Source organism: Carassius auratus, chromosome 16, assembly GCF_003368295.1.
Source record: "Carassius auratus strain Wakin chromosome 16, ASM336829v1, whole genome shotgun sequence".
Lineage (NCBI taxonomy): Eukaryota > Metazoa > Chordata > Actinopteri > Cypriniformes > Cyprinidae > Carassius > Carassius auratus.
This window is the reverse complement of record NC_039258.1, coordinates 8,106,824-8,126,799: the sequence shown is the minus strand read 5'-3', so window position 1 is coordinate 8,126,799 and position 19,976 is coordinate 8,106,824. Positions and strand designations below refer to the sequence as shown.

Below are 19,976 nucleotides of genomic sequence, written 5' to 3'. Positions count from 1 at the left end.
TCCAATATAATCTATTTTAATATAACCATGAACAGACACAAATGAACATTCAGTACATTAACCTCAATAAATAAGCTCTATCATGGTTACGAAAAATAAACAATTTCATCCACCATACATATTGCATTGCTTTCTTTCCATGGAAGGTGGTTTCATGTACACATTGTTCCTTTACATAATGCAACAACTGCACATTTTAACAACAAGACATTTAAATTCTTGAGCTTGAAATACCTGACTTAGTTGCACCCCCTTTAAATAAAGCCAAAAACACACACACATCAATTGTCCTGTAAACCAGTTTTGGGATCTGCACTAAATATTTACTACAAGTGCACTTCGGTTTCCTCCATTACCCTGTCTTAATCAGCGCTTGTTGTGTGGATGCATATCCTGCACCTCCCGGTGGCACATCAGACAGATTTAAATGAATTCCATGTGCACGGATTGTCCTCTAAGACAGCTAAGACAGTCCAGAAAAGGCATTTTATTCTGTCCACTGATCTAAATGTCACAGAAGTGTCTGTGACATCCGAGCCTCGCAGACGTCTCTGTGAAGCCTGATATCAAACCATTCGCTGAAATACGTGATGATATGGCCTGTGCCACCTCAGTAGGTCAATAGTAACTTGACAGAACGAATATGAGAATATGGTGAATATGGTCCCACAGCAAGATGCATATTACATTTCTACACCTGCTATTTGCATTTCTCACATTCGCTGAGAGGCAGAAGACAACAATTGTGTGAAATTCTCAAAGAGAGACTTTCTTGTTGAGCTTTGCTGTCGTTCTAAATATATACGGTTGTCACTGTAGCTCCACACAAAAGGCCTCTTTGCTGAGTAAGACATTGTAGCACTTTATCCTGCTTAACAGCTCAGACACTCTGCTCAGTCAAAGGGAACATCAAGTTTAAGTCACAGTTCATCCATCATGGCCAGGAGGTCGTCGCCCTTGCTGCTGGAGCTGGAGCTGGGGGCGGGTTCTCCCGTCTCGCCAAACTCCCCCATGATCTTAGCCAGCTCTGCATTGGTCTGTTTGTCCTGAAACGAAAGGTATATTGTTACTCCCATGGTCCTCTGGTATTTAAAGTTAACTTAAGACTCAAAATCTTTAGCCTGTCAAAAAACCAATTAGACAAGCTGAGAGCTTTTTCTCAGTGTGGGTGGATCACTGGTAATCAGGCATTACAATGTTTTCTGAGGCCAAGGATTAAATGCATTGTGCTGAAACAACCTAAGTGTATCACTGTATAAGCATACACACATTCAGCCTTACCTTTGTTGCCTGGATATTAATAACATCATAGGAAAGCTCATCCGGTCTTGATATCAAAGCTTCCCTGTGGGGATAATCTGTGTGTGAATATTTGTATGAAATCTCATGCAAAACAAAACAGCATAAATTTCACTGATATGTCTAGCTGAACTTTCTTCATCCAGTTATGTTTGACTCACAAAACCTGTCAAGAACATGGCAGGGTCACATTTTACAGCACGATAAAAAGTAATACATTATATTTTGCCTAAAGAAAATGTATTTAAAGCCTATTTTTAGATATGTACGTATATATAGCCAGATCTATTCAACTGCATATTTACTCTGTCAGTCAAAGGTTTGGAATAATTAAGGTTTTTAGGAAAAATCACAGAATTATTTTATTTTACAAAAATAAGTCTCTTATTCTGACAAAAATATAGTAAACTATTCATTTTTATTAATTGTGAAATATTATTACAATATAAAATAATTGTTTTCTATTTTAAGACTTTTCAGCAGCCATTACTCCAGTCTTCAGTGTCACAAGATCCTTCAGAAATCATTATAATATGCTGATTTGCCACTCAATAAACGTTTCTTATTTTTGTCAATGTTTAAAACAGTTGTGTTGCTTAATGTTTTGTGGAACTGTATCCTAGCTGAAAAAAACATTATTAAAAAAAGAAATCTTACCCAAACAGTAATATATTCATTGCTAAAACCAATTTAATAATAATAATAATAAAAAAACTGAATTAGTTATCAGAATCTAAAGAGAATAATAATAAAATAATAATAAAATCAAATGTCTACAGGTATGCTTTCAACAATGGTATGATTTTGCTTTTATTTTGGGGTGTAAAATACTACTCCATGTTTCAGTGAGACGCACAATAATACTGAAGAAGTATCAAATTTCAAAAAAAGACTCACTCTTCCTCCTCATCAGTGGAAAAAAGGTTCACACGGAAGCCAGAGTCAGTGTTAGCTGACTTCTGCACCTCCAGACCTCCCATCAGTCTAGCAAGCAGGTTCAGCTCTTCTTTTGCCAAGGGATTCGGAGTTGTGTTGACCTACAGAAGTGTATGAATTTGGTCAAATATGACACTTTTTCAACCTTTTTTTAATGTTTTTATGATCAAGAGACCAGCTTGTATGGAAAGGATAGTGTTTATCAATTTCAACTAGATTTTTTTAATATATATAATCAATTCATAATCCTACCTTGGTGTGCTGGGAGGAGTTTTTGGAGGTTCCAGACATGTGTGTCTCAACAGGGCGGCTCACACTGTACCTAAAAGAACAAACAGGACAATTGTACAGCTAATGCTCCAGTGAAAGGCTACCTGTCTCAGGTTTGCAGCTAAATTATTCACATCTCAATTAGAGATGGCACTTTGCAACTGATCAAACTCAACACGTGATGAATTACACCCCTGTATCTGAAGATACACAGAAGGTGGAGTCCTATGATTCCACTACTGAATATCAGTAGAAGTGAGTATTATTGGAAGGTGATTGATGCTCACATGTTTGTGCCCAGTTTGATGACTCGATCACCATACATTTCAAAAGAACCCTCACGGAGAGCGCCACAGTAATTGCCACCGTCACGGAACTGCATCCTTCTCACCTCCTCACCACTACAGCTAAACATTCTGGGAAATAAACATGAAAAAAGTAATGAAAAAAATAATTAATAAATCATAAAAAGATCCAACCAAAGTTAACCATTTTACAGCCTCTCTAGTAAGAAATTACATAATACTTTTAGAAAACATTAATAATTATTATACACAAAGTTTTCTGACTTTATGTTAATTGAGTTCAAGATGCAATATTTGTACTTTTAAACGTATTTGTTGATCAAAAATGATAGTTTAAAAGATGGCAACCAATTAGAGAACCTGGAAACATTACATTTTACATATTATAAATTCATTAAAAATTGTATCTAAATATTGAGGTTGATAAAAATGAGTTCATGGACATCTCATATGCCAACTATTACTAAACTCTATTTTTAACTGCTTTCTGTCACAGTCTAAACTAAACACAGACCCTGCTATATTTAGAAATGGTCCAAGTCTCTTGGTAATACAATTAACAATAAACCCTTACCGTCATACTCTGTCAGTTCTAAATGAAGGAGGTGATTTCGGGGAAAAAAACATACTGTACGCACAATGCCCAACTATGAATAAGAGGTTATTTATTTATAATGTTCAAACTAGATCCTGCTGTTCACAGCCTTTTCAATGCAAAAATGTGTTTTTGCTGCATTTACTCGAACAGAAGCAGAATCCTTTCCTACTAACCTTATGAGTCCTGGGGTGTGCGTCCCATACGGAACAGGACCTGATGTGGGGAGAACGAAGCGCCCATTGGAGTTTTGTACTTTGTCTTTCAGAAAAATTGATACCTAAAAAAAAGAAAAAAAATTTAAGTCACACTGGACTATAAGTCGCATTTATTTAGAACCAAGTACCGAGAGGAAACATTACCATCTACAGCCGCCAGAGGGCGCTCTATGCTGCTCAGTGCTCCTGTAGTCTACACTGAGAAGCATAGAGCGCCCTCTCGCGGCTGGAGACAGTAATGTTTCCTCTCGGTTCATTTCTCTTGGTTCATGTCAAATTAATTTGGATAAATAAGTCGCACCTGACTATAAGTCGTAAGACTAGTCAAACTATAAAAAAAGTGTCACTTATAGTCCGGAAAATACGGTATATCAAAATAGAGAAAAGACTTACTCTTATATGCATATCTTGAAAGAAGATGAGGAGTGTCTGTCTAATTAGTTGAAACTCTCCACCAGATAAAGGTGTATAGATCTAGGAGTTACAAGCAAAATACACTTTTCAAAGCTGACATTATATAGTAATATTAATATTTATTTTTAAATAATAACATTAGATATTATTATTAAATATCCAACAATGGAAAAAATATGCAATAATAAATAATAATACCAATAAGAAATATTAATATATGAACAGTTACTGACAATGAAAAGAAAGAAAAAAAAACAGGTTAATTATATTAAATAACTGAAAATAAACCAAAAATAAAATATACTGAGTATACTGTAATATACTGAAATATAGCACCTTTACACATAAATTGAAGAGAGCTTGCTACCTCTACAAGTTGCTTGTTTGTTTCATCCACTTGGCTGAGGATGCTGGGAGTGTCTTTCACAAAGTCCCTGATGGCATCCATGTGGTTAAAGGACACAAGGAGGATGTCTTTAGGGCGAGGACACAGCAGGACTTGATACTTGAATGCCATGGTCATCAAGTCATAGAGCTATGCACAGAAAAGCAGTCATTACATATTTCATCATATTATACACCAGAGGGAGCCATTCAACACTGTTTCGCTTATCATAACTGATAATATTTAATGAGAATTTTCAAGTAAAGATCAAAAAACAATAATATTGGTGAACAGATGTTACTCTTATAACTATATCACATTTCAAACCTAAACCCTGATCAATTTACCACAAATACAGAGGTATTTGTAGAAGGTTCTCACTAGACACATGTGCAAGGATTGCTCTGAAAGATAAAGTAAACAGTTGATTCAAGAAAATGACAATTCATCTTTGACTTTAGACTTTACCTTGTCCATACTAGCTTGGTTGAGTCTCATGATGGAGGCGTGAGCCAGTCGGTCGAACACTGTCCTCAGGGCTTTCTTGGAGTACAGCTCCTGTGGTTTGAACAGCTCCTCCAGGAACTTCTTATTGAACATGGTGGTAATGATATCATTCATAACTATCACAAAACAAACAGAGAGAGAGAAAGAGAGAGAGTTGTAGTGAGTCAAAAGCAGCTCTGTGCAAATGTGAAGCTCGAAACCAAGCAAGCAGAATGCAGTCTGTACTGTAGAAAGCTCCTTTGCCAAGAAATATAGATAAACAAAAACAACATAAATCTAAATGTATTTAAAAACCAAGCTTTATGGTCTTGGCAGATGTTTTCACAGAGAAGTAGGCTGAAAATTGTCGCCAAATGTTGACTCCGGAAAAACAAGTGCTAGAAACATATACTGCCATATGGAGGATTTAATTTATATCTCAGAACTAAAAATAACTGTATGAGCCTAGAACTATATCTTTGGGGTTCTTATTCTACAATAGTATTTGTATTTATTTTTTTTACACGCAAAAACATTCAAAATGTGAAATTAATTTTTTTTTAAAAGCACAGAAACCCCATCTGCCTCTACACAGCGAGTGCCTATGAGAGCTGGCATGTGCACACGCGCACTACTTTGCTCTACAGCCAGCAGCAAAGCAAGCAGAATGTTAACAATACCTCTTTTTCTGTCCTCCTCTAGCCAATCTGCTACAGTGGCTACAAAGATTGCAAATTAAAAAGGACATATTTAATATGTTCCTTGGAGGAAGTTAACTAAAGAGCAGATACAGCATAAGCTACATGTATACATCACATCAGCAAGCAACAAGCAACTTAATTATGTGTTTTTGGGTCTTTGTGGCATCTGACACCCAAGTGTGATAAGTGTGTTAAGTTTATTAAGAATATTTCAGAATGCAGAAAAGACACAGGAAACCCTGATACAGGAACATATGTTAGACAGGAAACCATGAAACTGACAAGCTGTTGAGCAAATGTAGTTGAGCCACAGTGTTGCCTGCAACAGAAGTGAACACATGCAGTCCATTTGACATGACAGTTTTTATAAACTGCAAGGTGTGAACGTGCTGACAACCTACACAGTCAAAACGTCTTACGAAGCGGCCCTCGAAATATCTGGACATCTATATATATTGCATTTTGATATTACACTATAAAAGTATACAATATAAAGTAAACACATTTTACAGCGGTTTTTTATTTTATTGTATTTTTTTAAGTTTGACTACTTTGGGTCGTGTTTTAGGGTTAACGTAATATTAATGGATAATTTCCTTACAAAAGATCACCAGTACATCTTTCTTTCTTTCTTTTTTCTCAGTGTATTTTGATTACCATTTTTTATTATTAAAATATTTTTTTGTAAAATGTTTGTTAGAAAGGTGTGCTTGTGCTGTAATTTAACTTACTATATCTGATTTCTAATGCAATGACTCATATTTTTAAGGGTCAACAATATGTTTTGATGGATAGTCTTCCATGTAATTTAAATAGTAAGACACGCCAGGTGAACAGGGTAAAATATTTACCGTATTTTCCGGACTATAAGTCGAACTTTTTTCATACTTTGGCTGGTCCTGCGACTTATAGTCAGGTGCGACTTATTTATCAAAATTAATTTGACATGAACCGAGAGAAATGAACTAAGAGAAATGAACCAAGTGAAAATATTACCGTCTCCAGCCGCCAGAGGGCGCTCTATGCTGCTCAGTGCTCCTGTAATCTATCACTGAGCAGCATAGAGGGCCCTCTGGTGGCTGTAGACGCTAATGTTTTCTCTTGGTTCTTGGTTCTAAATAAATGCGACTTATAGTCCAGTGCGACTTATATATGTTTTTTTCCTCATCATGACATATTTTTGGACTGATGCAACTTATACTCAGGAGCGACTTATAGTCCGAAAAATACGGTACTAATAAATATCACCATACCCAGTTGATTGATTTGTATTTCTAATTTTCTGAAATGTTATGTTTGAATGTATTATTGAGGAAATAAAATAAAATTAAAATGAGGCATTAATTAAAAATGCACTAATCTGCATAGTTTACAGACCAGAAATCTGAGCACTGTATAAAGCCAAATTCCAAATTCTGTATTAAAGGGTTAATTCATGCAACAGTTAAAATTAAGCCATAAATTACTCACCCTGAAGTCATCCTAGGTGTATATGACTTTCTTCGTTCAGACGAATCCAGTCAGAGTTATTTTAAAAATGTTAAAAATGCATCGATTCGCTACAGAAGGCCTTTGTTAACCCCTCAGAGCTGTGTGAGACACTTACTTTAAATGGATTCGCTGTTTATTAAAATTCTTTTGGACTGATGCAGTGCAAGAGTCATTTATGGCCTAATTTTCATTTTTGGGTGAACTAACCCTTTAAATAGGCCTATGTAAATACAGAGATTTCTGGCTCAGTTCATGAGAAAAAAAAAAATCTATTTGATAAAACAACTAATAAGTACTTAAATCTGGATTTGGGTGTTTTTCTTCTAGTCTGAAACGACACATAATGGAAAGCTAAATAGCCCCAAATCTCAAAATTGACCAGGGCATGAAAATTTTGTCTTGCCTTAAATATTGTTGTATACAATGAATGACATAACATTGCAAAAATGACATGTTTTACTGCATAAGGCTGTAACTGAACGGGGCCATTGGATCACTGTATTCAAATACACGGGCTAACTGGCTAATGATGCATAACAATAGCAGATAATCCAGCAGCTTCTTTAGAAAGATCATAAACCATGACCATAAATACAACGTTTAGATGACTTGCTTCATCAGCTCCGTGGCATATTAGCTTGCATCTACCTTTCTTGGCTTTATCTGCTGGGATATTCTGAGCCCGCAGGCGCTGATCCAGGATGTAGAGCATTTCTCCACCCAGATTAATGAAGAGCAGAGGCAGGGTTCGCGTCGACATCCTCTCTGGAGATGGATGAAGAGCAGCTAGTATCGGTAGGCAATCACAGGTTGTCAATAAAAAGACACGATCTGCGCTCTCTGAAGATCCTGCAGAATAAATAAGCGTCTGTAAACCCTTGACTCGGTTGCCAGGTCACCGCCAACAACAGCCAATCAGAGGCGCTCGTACTGCTGCGCTCCGATGACGCAATACGTCTCGCCATGAAAATCAAGGTAACGCAAGCAACATTTTTGTTCGTTTATATATTTCACGTGTTTATGTGAAAGAATGGTCTTTTGTGAAATTAAACAAAAACAAAAGCAGTAGAATAAACAGTAATCAGTAAATAGAGTATAAAATTGTTGTTTTATTTAATATGATTAGGTAGGCTATATGATTAATTCCATTGTACTGTGCTGGGGTGATTATTAAATATGACACAGAGCTTCTGTACAGTCTCATATTAATGCTGCAGGTTGGCACATGTTGAGCATTACAGCAGAATTGTCAGCACATACAATGTATTAATGAACATTACAATAATTTACACAAATTCAAGACATTTAAACTGCAGTAATGTAACACTCATTTCCAAAGAATGAATGTTAATGAATTATATCCTGGTTTGAATTCTCCTGCCTTTAACAATGAAGAGAATATTTATAAATGATGTATTGATTTCAATTAATTTGAATGTTTTTAAAAAAACATACCAAAAAAGAAGAAAAAAAAAATCTTAAGACTGAAAAAGTTATTAGTAAACACAGTAACTAGGTCTCTCCATTCCTGATCCGAATTTCTCTGGTCATTCGACATGTCTCAAATATTCCACAGCAACAGGTCATCAAAGCATCATTGCATATTGTGCCCTGCAGGGGGAGAAAAGAGAGAATATAATTGTGTAATACAGTACATACAAATGGCATGAATAATAATTCTTAAATACTCAATATGAGAAATTCAATCCTTAATTTGTAGTAGTATACATTACCTGTATTCCATAGGTCAGTCGCATGTGTGTCCTCATTGCAGCCATTCCTCCAGGTACACATGCTAGACATACATTTTCACCGTACTTGTTTGCTGTGTAACAGCTGAGAGCTATCGGACAGACACAGCCAATAGCACCTAGACAATGTAAAAATGGAGAAAATAGCTCAAAGATCATGCCTTTTACGTTGACGACATGGCATTGACAAAAGCAGTAAACTAACGTCATGAGTCCTCTTTGGTTAAATATTAAACCACAGCTAAAATATGCCAGTCAAATGGTGTCTTTGAAGTGCTTTAGAAGATTTGCTGACTTCTCTTGGAACTTACAGACAAATACGTCACTGCAGCAAGAACAAAGACCGGTGCTCCACTCTCCTGTCTGCACATTTGTACCATAAGATCCAGCACCGGGCTGAGTGATGACGGGGTTTGACATGTCAGTCAAAATGAGCAGTCCAGCAAAGATGAGAAAATGGCTCAAGAGGTTTCCTTCCTAGAAGATTGACAAATGCATATCTATCAATTTTCAAAATAACACTTAGTAATATTTAATCACCATTTTAGAAAGAAAAAGATGTATTTCATAATATTTTCCATTCTGCTTTTTGAGTCTTTTGTACAAATAAAGGAATAATTTACCTATAATAAATTCTGTCATAATTTACTCTTCCACATTTTGTTCCAAATTTGTATAGTTTCATTTGTATAAACAAAATATGTTTCTACAAATCCTTTTTTTTTTTTTATACAATGAAAGACAGTTGCGTCCAGTATTATTTTTTGACCCCCATTAACTGTTAGTGAATGGGCAAAAACAGTTATAACACTGTACACAAAATCTTCTTTTGTGTTCTACTGTAATATATATATATATATATATATATATATATATATATATATATATATATATATATATATATATATATATTTCTTTTGTAAACTGTACCTTTAAAAAATAGTTTTACAGGATAGAATATTTAACATTTCCATAAACATTTTGATTTAAATCTGCACCAGATCTACTTACACTTATTATTTTAACAGATAATTATAGTCTGTATCCCACTAACATGAATACTAACTGATTATTAACAATAATGCAATATAAGTAACTAACAGCTTTGACATTATGGCTATTTTTATCTTTGCAAAATGGGTAACACTTTATTTTTAAGGTGTCCTTGTTCCACATATTACATGTACTTACTATCATAATAAAATTGAGCAAAATTACATGCAAGTAACCCTAAGTCAAACCCTAATCCAAATCGTAACTTTATAGTAGTTCATTAAAATTTCATAGTACTTAAATGTATATTTACACTGTAACAAGGAAGCCTTAAAATAAAGCTGAAAAATGTACCATGATATAAAATAGAAGACTACAAAAAAGTACCTCGTGTTCTTCTGAGCCTCTTGATCTAGGGCTGGCAGCTGAAAAGGAAGTTGTGACACACACCAACACACCGCGTTTGCTACTCTTGTATGCAACGTTTCCGATCCACGCATATAAACTTCACACAAAGCACATCACAAAGGGGGAGGTCGGAGTTGTAATAGGAAATGCCAACTATCAGAATTCTTAACAATCAATATATAATCTCACATGAGTAAAGTATCGATAGTTTGACTTCAGATCATTCACCTGATTGTAGCACAGTTCTTTGTAAGATTACAGAGTTCAAGGAACTGAGAGCAACCAAATCATTTGCAATAGCCACACAGCCACAATGCATCAGTCTTGCATATGACACAGGCCTTCATCCAAAACTCCTGAGTGAGTGAAACTAAAGTCATCAAAGTATTTCTGTGAAGTTATCCTGATATAATTATAAGTATTTCGAGGAATGATGACCAAAAAAATGCATTTTAAGATCTTTTATTTTGTGCAGCCAAAACAAATTCAGAGAAATAAGTGATTTAACAATGAAAGGCAAAATAAATGATGATAATTTGATGTGGAGCGTGATGTTTCGGTTTAAATTTTCTTTGAATGTGACATCAGATAAGGATGTATCAGGTTATTCTTCTGGGCTTGTCAGCACACAAGTATTGTCAGATGTCTGAACATCATTATGCCACAGTTCCTTGTGGATCTGTAGAGGATGTAGCCTCCGCTGCTCTCTGTTTCTCTCTCTGCTCTGCTTTTTGTTTCTGGACTTCTTGAAAGACCTGAAAGGAAGAAAATACATGAAATCTATGAAAAACAAAACAAAAAACCTTAGGGTATTTCGGCTGAACTGAGCTAAGAACATTACCTTATTGCAAAAGGCCTTTTTGGCCAGCCAACGTCGGGTGACCCGCCGATAATATTCAGGAGGGAACGTGTATGTTATTCCAAGCTCTTGACAGACCTTCTCGAAGGAATCATAACGAGTCCTTCTCAGAACCTTCAGCTTTTTCTTCCTCCTGTCGATGGCCATGAGCATCCATCTTTTGTTGGCTTTATCCTGATGGAATGAAACAGAAGAGGTTTTGATGCTGTGGCACATTAATTTGTCTCTCTGAAAAGGAAATTCTGTCATCATTTATTCACCCACATGTTGTTCCAAATCTGTAAGACTCATCGTTTTTGTCCATCCACTGAAAAGCCCACACAACCAAAACTGTGACGCGTTAAAATGTCATCCATGTGAATTAAGCAGTTTAGTGCAAGTATTCTGAAGAGACACCATTGCTTTTGCAAAGGCTTTTAATGGATGCATATATATGATGAGAGAATATTAAAAAATCTCTTATTTGTATTCTGAAGACGGGTTTGGGAACAACTAAGGGTGAGTAAATCATTATCCTTTTAAATAACAGGACTAGGAATAGAAAGCAATGCTTTATGACATAAATGTGCTTACAATAATTAATATACAAGTACAGTATACAATGATTAATACATTTAAACATAATATGAAAAAGTAACATCTGCAAACAAATGATTCTAACAGCTAACTTCCCTATTTCATGTATTTTTGCAATTTTCTATTTTGCAAACGTTTTACCAACTGGTCCAAAGTTAATATTTGGGGGAGGTATGAAGAAATTTCCTCTCAAGGTCAGTTTTTCAAGCTGTGATACACTTTTCTCAGAAATCTTTGATGAATAGAGAGTTCAGAAGAACAGCATTTAACACAATGAGTCTTTGCTGTGACTTTTTATCAGTTTAATGTGTCCTTGCTGAATAAATCAATTAATTTCTTTAAAAAAATAAATTTGAAACATAGTGTATGATTCAATTACTACTGAACACATGCACAGGATATCCTGTTTCTCAGTGGGTGTTGATCAAGTGGAGTGGGAACAACAGTTCTGACACCTTTACTAAAGGCAGACCAAAAAAGTCATGCTGCTGAAGAGTTGGGTTTACCTTAGGATGCTTGTGCAAGTGCTCCTGGAAGTTGCGAATACGTGCTGTCAAAATCGCCACTATAATGCAAACAAGGAAATTGCACATGATTGAGTCAAGTTCTGAGATTCCAGTATGGTTAAAACAGTGACTTTGTTAACTGTGTTAAAAAAAAAAAAAACACACACAAAAAGAGAGAACTTACCCTTGACTTCTGTTGAGCTGCGGTCGTCCTCATCCCTCCGCACCTTGGCAATAAGCTGTTCCTCTTTCAAACGCAGTTTTTCACTCTAAAGAAAAACATTATGACAGATAATTCAATTAAAATTTCATTAAAATAATTCAATCACTTTTTATAGTGAAGTCCATCATGACTTACAAAATAAAAAGCTACCATAACTGCACAGCAGCTGAGATTATTCCACCCTATACTGAATTCAAAAAATATTAAATAAAGAATCACAAGGAAATGAAAACCCGTACATGATTTGCAAACTCCAGCGTAAGCAGTTTCTTCACCACATCATCTACCCTGCAAAGATATGACATAATACTGCTACTGTTCTGCATTCAAGCACATAAAGGAAGTCTGAAGAAATCGTGTACTTCCAAATCCCAAATATACAATCAACGTTTACACAAGGATGCAAGAACATACGATTGTGCAAGTGGGACAGATGCATATTCATGCTTCAGCATGGATGGATGCAGGTCCTGAAGCTGACTTGGGAATTCTAGGAAGAAAAAGCAAAGAGTCCTATTAAATATTTATATCAACCAGGCAGGCTATCAAATTGACTATGTGTAAAGATTACTTTGTTTCTCTTACCTTGTTTCTTTCTAGAGGGCCGAGCATACTGCCTCACTGGTTGATTTAAGAGGATTTCATCACCTGAAACAAACAGTAAAGTCAACGTGTGTGTGTGTATATATATATATATATATATATATATATATATATATTGCCTGAGGCCCTTTAAAATTGCTTAATAAAAAAATTATAATGCATAATTAATAAACTACATTCCCAGAGCCCAAAGAATCAAGGAGAACTTTGTTTTTATTTGATGTATGCTGTATCACTGCATGTCTGCTTTAATAATTATAATTATTAATGATGCAGAACCCTTTAATATGGAGGTGTTTCAATGTGTATTTGATTGTCAAAAAGTTTCGTAGTCACTCTCTTCTGCATCTCAGACTATTTAATACATGTCAATGGTGACAAACTATCACCAAGGGTGGGGGTGATTTGGTTGGCCACATCCTTCCCTCACACCCACTCAAAGAGAAAAAAAAAAGTCTGAGATACCTCGTCAAAAGAAAAGAAAAAAAGTTGATCATAATCATCATAGCAAAATAAAACGGGTGTCCTTACACTTTTTATTACTTCTGCACTGTCATATCATGTAACTATAAAATGACAAGCACTGGATTCCAACAGACAGCTTTATATTTACTATATCATTTCAGCAGTTGCTCTAATTTCAAATGCCTAGAGTAAATCTGTTTTAGACATTTACTGACCAACCATGAAGAAAAAGGGCTCCATTTAGAGATGATCAGTTTTAGTGCAAGTAAAGGACGTTGAAAGTAAACTTGGGGATAGTGTTAACTGTTAACTCTATCTGTAGCTGATCACGCCCTCTTTACCCCCTAATGGTTAAATGGTAGTATTACAGCCAGAGATATATTGGGTCCACACATCAAATGATGCCATGTTAAGTTTTGTTAGTCGAGATGAAAATGAATATGTAATGGAACCTCCTTTTCATGCGCTTTTCTTTGGATGTTACTTGTAAAACTTTACACCTGACTTCTTCCAGTCACTTGTAATTGGATCTATTATAGTTATTTCTGTTTATTATCACTATTATAAGGTTTTCGTGGAATTTATATATATATGTCTAAACAGATTTTTTCTCCAGAAGGAAAGTGCACTGTACATTGGCCATGTTAATACTGAATAAATATGTTGAAATAAATAAATCATAATTAGCGCATCATTCAAAACCTGACCTAAATGGCTTTGTTCTGCATAACCCAACAGTTGAGTTCCATTGTATAGACAAAAAAACACTGAGCAAACATGTTCCACAGAGGAAAGAGAGTCATAGAGGTGTGGAACAACAACATGAGGGTGAGTACGTGATTTTATCAGGGTGAAATACTCTGTTAAGCATGGTACTACTTGTACCATTAGTATGTGTCAAAGAAAGACTAAAGCAGTGACCTAGTTAACTCTGATTACGAAGAAAATGATTTTGCTGATGCTTAAGACATCTGCTGGTGTATTTATATGCAAATATGAGGGAGTTATAAATTCAATGCATGGGAAAATCTTCAAAGCTGGATTCACAAATCAGCATAATAAATGTTTTAAATAACCTATACAGTATACACCCAATCTTTCATAAGTCTTGAGGGAACTGGTAAGTCAGCACTTTCTTTTAGCCCCAAGAAAGAGAAAACATGCGCGGGAAATTGAGACGTAACGCCAGTGAAATAAACTGGTGGCAACCTCTCTTGAGAGCTACAAAAAAGGGTCATGAACAACAAACCACAATATCCACGGGACTGTCCCTTTAATTAAGATACGGTAAGATGCTTTGAAAAAATCATCTGCTAAATGACATAAAAGCTTTTATTCTCACCAAGACATTAAAAACGGTAATATTGTGAAACATTATTACAATTAGAAATTATTCATATATTTTCTTTTTTAATCGTAATTCCTACTCCAGACCTTCACTGTCACATGATCCTTCAAAAATGATTATAATATTTTTTTTTACATATAATAGATATTATTTTTATTTTTCTTCCAAAACATTTATTTTTATTATAAATGATAAAAACAGTTGTGCTGCTGTAATTTTCATAATTGGGGTGGGTCTAGCTCAGTGAATAGGAGATCTAGGTCAAAACCCATTTGTTTCAGATCACTAAAAAAAAAAAAAAGAGAACGAATAATTCATAAGCCATCACTCTACAGTGACCCCAGTTAACTCCAGAGGGACTTTCCCTGTAATAAGTGTACAGTACGTCACTTTAAATAAGAAATCATCCGAAAAATAAATAATAGTACAAAGCCACAACAGACACATAGATCAAGATCTGTAAAGAGTATGGCTACTTCATCAATTTAGACCCAGAATCTTTCATTTTCTCACATTGCTGGGATGATAACTCACACTTAGTCAAAGCGATACTTACTCACACATAAGTGACAACCATCTTGTGATTTTCTTGACTTGTATCTGTCAAAACATTTTTTTTTTCTCGTTTTAACCATCTAGTGGTCTTCAATTATGTTTTTACTTCACTGGAACGGTATGACACTTCGTCAAAAATTGTCATGAATCAGAAAAGATTAAATGGTCTTAAAAAAGGGCCACTCATGTTCTTCTCTGTCAAAAAATACTGCAATAAGAAATGAATCAGAAAAGCAAAACAAACAAAAAACTGTACGCAGTACAACATCTATTGTATAGATACAAACAGGAGAATAAATCATAATTTAAATAATTTATTTCCACCAGATGGCACTTATCTGTCTCCATCATAGACTGTATAAAAACATGGACGTAGTGTCCGTGACATCACTCGTAGTTTTCTGAAGTGTTTTTGAAGCAAAAAGTGGGCAGAGCGGGCCATCCCCATCTTGGCAGTGCATCACTCCTGGATAAACAAAAATGGGTAAGAAGGCAGGAGCTGGTTGCTGAAGCCACACCCACGTTGCTTGACGGTGGTGACAGCAGTGTCAATACACCTGTCACTCAAGTGACCACGCCCCTTAATTATGCAGGACTTAAAGGCTTAATATGGTTAATATTTATAAAAAATAAAAACTCACCCCCCTCACAGTTGTTATGAAGGCCACAATTAGCTATATAGATCAAAACTACTTTTCGTACCAGGCTGTAAACATGATTTTTTTTCTGTTGTAAAGTTGGGCATTATAACATAAGTCTATGGGATTGACTCCCTTTTACAGCCAGCCTCTAGCGGCCAGTTCACGAATTACAGTTTAAGTCACTTCCGAGTTAGTCTCGGGTTCTGAAGGTCTGAAATTAACAGAGGGGCAGGGTTTCATATTTTATTGAAGCATCCCTGGGCACCGCTATTGATTAGCGGACCCCCACCTGCTATTAGCATTCCATTGACTCCCATTCACTTTGAGAGCGAATAACTTTACATCTGAGGTGTTTAAAGTCTCCATTTGTCCATTTATTATTTCTTAAGAAACACGAAAATTTATAAAAGGCCCCATTACCTTGTATCTTATGTTATTGCCCCGTAGAAGCAGTTTTTGTAAAAATAGGCTAACGATTGCGTCATAACCTGCGACTCTCTGTCGCACAGTAGAGAAATTACCGTATGGACAGGAGGAGAAGCTCGCAGACAATATTTTACTGTCTATTTTTTTACTGTCTTTTACTGGCTATCAGGGGACGTGAAGGCATAAAGTCAAGGGAAAAGCCCATAGAGAGTCCATAAAAGCAACTGGACAAATTTGTTCAACAACGTCTGCAAGATTCGGTGTGAGATTCAGATTTCTCTTGGCACAGCCATTAGAAGACTTACAATTGTCAGACAGGTTGCTCACGTGACATCTACGTCATGAAGCTCAGTTTGAGTCTGCGCAGTACGCTCGACGTGCTTCTAACTGACTTCACTTGTCTCTGTTGAATCCAATGGGGTCGCTGTGTCCATTTCTTTTACTGTCTATGGAAATTCATGGCAGCATTCATTGGCCAAGTCCCGCCCATGAGGCCAAACAACCAATCAGAGTTTGTTTCATTCATCACCACGTTTTGGGGTGTGGAAATGTTGCCACAGTTATAGACCGGTGTGAAAATCTCTTGGATGCATTTTAAAGATTCTATGCTGCAAACTTTAATTATTTCACATACTTTTGAAAATTCTGACGACGACTTTTCATACCTTTTATGGACCTAGACACTGTTATTTACTTGGCAGTCTATGAGACAGTTTCAAGCCTCCAAAATATCTTAAATTATGTTCCGAAGACAAACTGAGCTTTAACGGGTTTGTAACGACAAGGGGGTAAGTGTTTAAAAACAACATTTTCATTTAGGGTCGGAGTAACCCTAAGTGCTAAGTAGGGCTGTCAAAAATTTTTTAATTTAGAATATTAGTCGAATTTAAAATAAAAATCCACATTCGAATGCAAAATGTTGCATTCAAATTTTAGGTGTGCGTTAAGGAGGCTGCCTTATAAGCCCCGGGTATACTTCACATTCCTTGTTCCGTTCTGTCTCGCCAACAGCCACACAACTTTCAAAGTCGGACAAGCTCAACACGCAGTACCACTTCTGTCTCATCATTTACCTCGTGTACGCGCACCATCTGTGTGGTTGCCTTAAAAAAACAAATATGACATAATATGGACAGTGCGCAGACTACCGAAGTATACCCTAGTGGCCTCATAAGAGAAACAAAAAGCTTTTCTTCACCCTAACTGAAATTATGCATTTTAAATTCGAATTTTGATAATATTTAAGTAAAAAAATTGAATTTAGTTTTCAGCTATTTTGACAGCCCTTGTATTTTGAAAAATGGTATCAAATATTTTAATTTGATATAGAAATAAACTGGATATGGCTATCCCCGCAAAGTGTACATAAAAGTAATAATTTTAACAAAAAAGGTAATAAGTCTGAGTATCAGAGCGGAATTGACGAAAGTAGCTTTTTCCAAACATGATGAATAACAATTTGAAAATTGAGAACTATTATAGGATCATAGGTTAAGCTCTACAGCTTAAACGTATGTGGACATGACAAAACATAAAGGTCATATGACAAAACTGATGATTTGATGCCTATTCAGTCAGGAGTCAGGACATGCAGTGACCTGGCTTTTGGAGCCACCTAGGGGTTAACACTCTAACTGCACACGCTGTCCATAAAACGTCTATAAACTATGCTGTGCAAAATGTAAACACGCAACCATAATAAAAACTCAATCTCAAGGTGAGAGAAAATGATAAATTATGTCTGCGAATCAAAAATAAAACCGGATAAGTGTTGAGATGACCCATCAATATCATAATGTCAATAACAGTCTCGTGTCTGTGAATATGTGCATTTAAGAGAGTATGTTGAAGCTGACTATTAGTCGTGGAGTCTGAACTCGGATGTCAAAAATATATTATAATATTAATACTTACGTTTACAAATGCTGGTTAACGTCCAGTTCGAATACAATCTGCATTGAGGCTGCTTGAAGGCAGGTAAGACAGTATTGCCCTGCCTCGCGCCTACAAAAACACTCAATTTCCGTAAACCCAACACCGTAGATCGAAAAATGTTTTTTAAAACCATTCTGATTATATATAGTAATCGCCTTTAATTTGTATATGCTCTCGCAGAACGCATTTGCCCTCTTCAGTTCATGTAAGGCGCCATCTTAAAACAGACATTAGTAATCTGCGCAGAAAATTATATGCGAGTTCAAGCAATCGAGTGACGAATGAATCGATGCAGCCTTGCATTGTGAACATTTGTGTTTATTTAGATACGTTTTGTTTTTTGCTTTGTGACCTAGAAAAAGAACAGAACGATGTGCTTACAGTTTTTATCATTATCTAATACTTTAATTTGCCCTTCTGTCATTTTAAGGCCAGGACACCACATACTTGCACTTTTGGAGACTTTTACAGATAAAATAATAATAATATATCCGATTGCATATATATATATATATATATATATATATATATATATATATATATATATATATATATATATATATATATATATATGATATATGTGATATATGTGTATCAAAACATGAATCAAAAAGTGTTGACAATATTAGGAACTATCAAAGAAACACTTTTAGTGAAGTATGTTTTTAAGCCAATAAAATGTGCCCTGGTCCTTCTCGGTGCCCAAGCAGCACATGTGGTTCAGCGGTTCTTTCAAAAACTTTTTTGTTGAGACACAAGATCTGGGGTCCTTGTTAGAAAAAAAGGTCACAGTTTAGTGAAGAGAAACTGAATAAAGGATTGCACTTTAATCATCTTATGTAAATAGAAGATGGTGCATCTTTCAAGTGAACACTTCAGTTTATGTGTCTACCATGTGATGAATATTATCAGTAATGCAACTGAGTAATGAGATTATTAATGCACTTCTGTCTGTCTATGTAAGATCAGAAGCGCAGAAGAGGCTACACTCCATGGACAGACACAAGAGCCAGAAGCCAAAGACTTCAGCAAACAAAACAAGTAAATCCCTTGGTGAAAACACACTCAATTCATGCAAACTTACAGTAGTTTTAATTATTTGCTTAAATAGGTTAGCTCAAAAGAGGCATCTAATTGGGGCATATCATATCATCATAAACTGCCCTCTTGTGGTACAGAATAGGTATGTGCAATACATTAATATCATGCCACAAAATGCAGGAGTGTTATATCACATCATGCTATATCAAGAATTTAAGTATTGCTCTGCAAATCTGTACATAAAGTTCAATAGACCTTTAATCACAAGTCAAACGATCCTTTGACTCATTTAATAGTTTTGATGTCATGCGTTTTAGGAAGATTAACAAACTGTCTGGCATATCTAATCATGCCTTGAGAACATTTTGGCACTGGAGATATGATTTTAGGCTATAATGAAGATAATAATGATGAATGTTTTTGGAAAACTTTCCCAAAGGGTCATTCAAATGCAATGAGTGCCTCCTTTATTTTGAAAAGATGAGGCCTCAAGGTCTTCAAATTCTAATAATTTGTATTCATCAATGGGACATAGCTGCATTAAAA

At 35.5% G+C, this 19,976-nt stretch overlaps 3 protein-coding genes across 3 annotated transcripts; all 3 read right to left on the bottom strand.

The window, feature by feature from the left end:
- LOC113115990 (protein OSCP1-like) lies at positions 1-8,092 on the bottom strand. The gene is made up of 10 exons (XM_026283778.1): positions 7,749-8,092; positions 4,891-5,045; positions 4,405-4,572; positions 4,017-4,097; positions 3,582-3,685; positions 2,793-2,921; positions 2,488-2,557; positions 2,197-2,336; positions 1,282-1,345; positions 1-1,046 (listed from the first exon to the last, which is right to left on the bottom strand). The coding sequence occupies exons 1-10, from the start codon at positions 7,858-7,860 to the stop codon at positions 921-923; spliced, it is 1,149 nt and encodes a 382-aa protein (XP_026139563.1). The 5' UTR covers positions 7,861-8,092; the 3' UTR covers positions 1-920.
- Positions 8,093-8,191: 99 nt separating this feature from the next.
- Positions 8,192-10,360, bottom strand: LOC113115993 (cornifelin-like). Its single transcript, XM_026283780.1, has 4 exons — positions 10,232-10,360; positions 9,163-9,328; positions 8,834-8,970; positions 8,192-8,711 (listed from the first exon to the last, which is right to left on the bottom strand). Exons 2-4 carry the CDS (start codon positions 9,269-9,271, stop codon positions 8,613-8,615), a joined length of 345 nt encoding a protein of 114 aa, XP_026139565.1. The 5' UTR covers positions 9,272-9,328; positions 10,232-10,360; the 3' UTR covers positions 8,192-8,612.
- Positions 10,361-10,698: 338 nt separating this feature from the next.
- Positions 10,699-18,650, bottom strand: mrps15 (mitochondrial ribosomal protein S15). Its single transcript, XM_026283779.1, has 8 exons — positions 18,369-18,650; positions 13,002-13,064; positions 12,831-12,906; positions 12,656-12,704; positions 12,378-12,462; positions 12,194-12,252; positions 11,094-11,285; positions 10,699-11,007 (listed from the first exon to the last, which is right to left on the bottom strand). The coding sequence occupies exons 1-8, from the start codon at positions 18,520-18,522 to the stop codon at positions 10,909-10,911; spliced, it is 777 nt and encodes a 258-aa protein (XP_026139564.1). The 5' UTR covers positions 18,523-18,650; the 3' UTR covers positions 10,699-10,908.
- Positions 18,651-19,976: the final 1,326 nt, after the last annotated feature.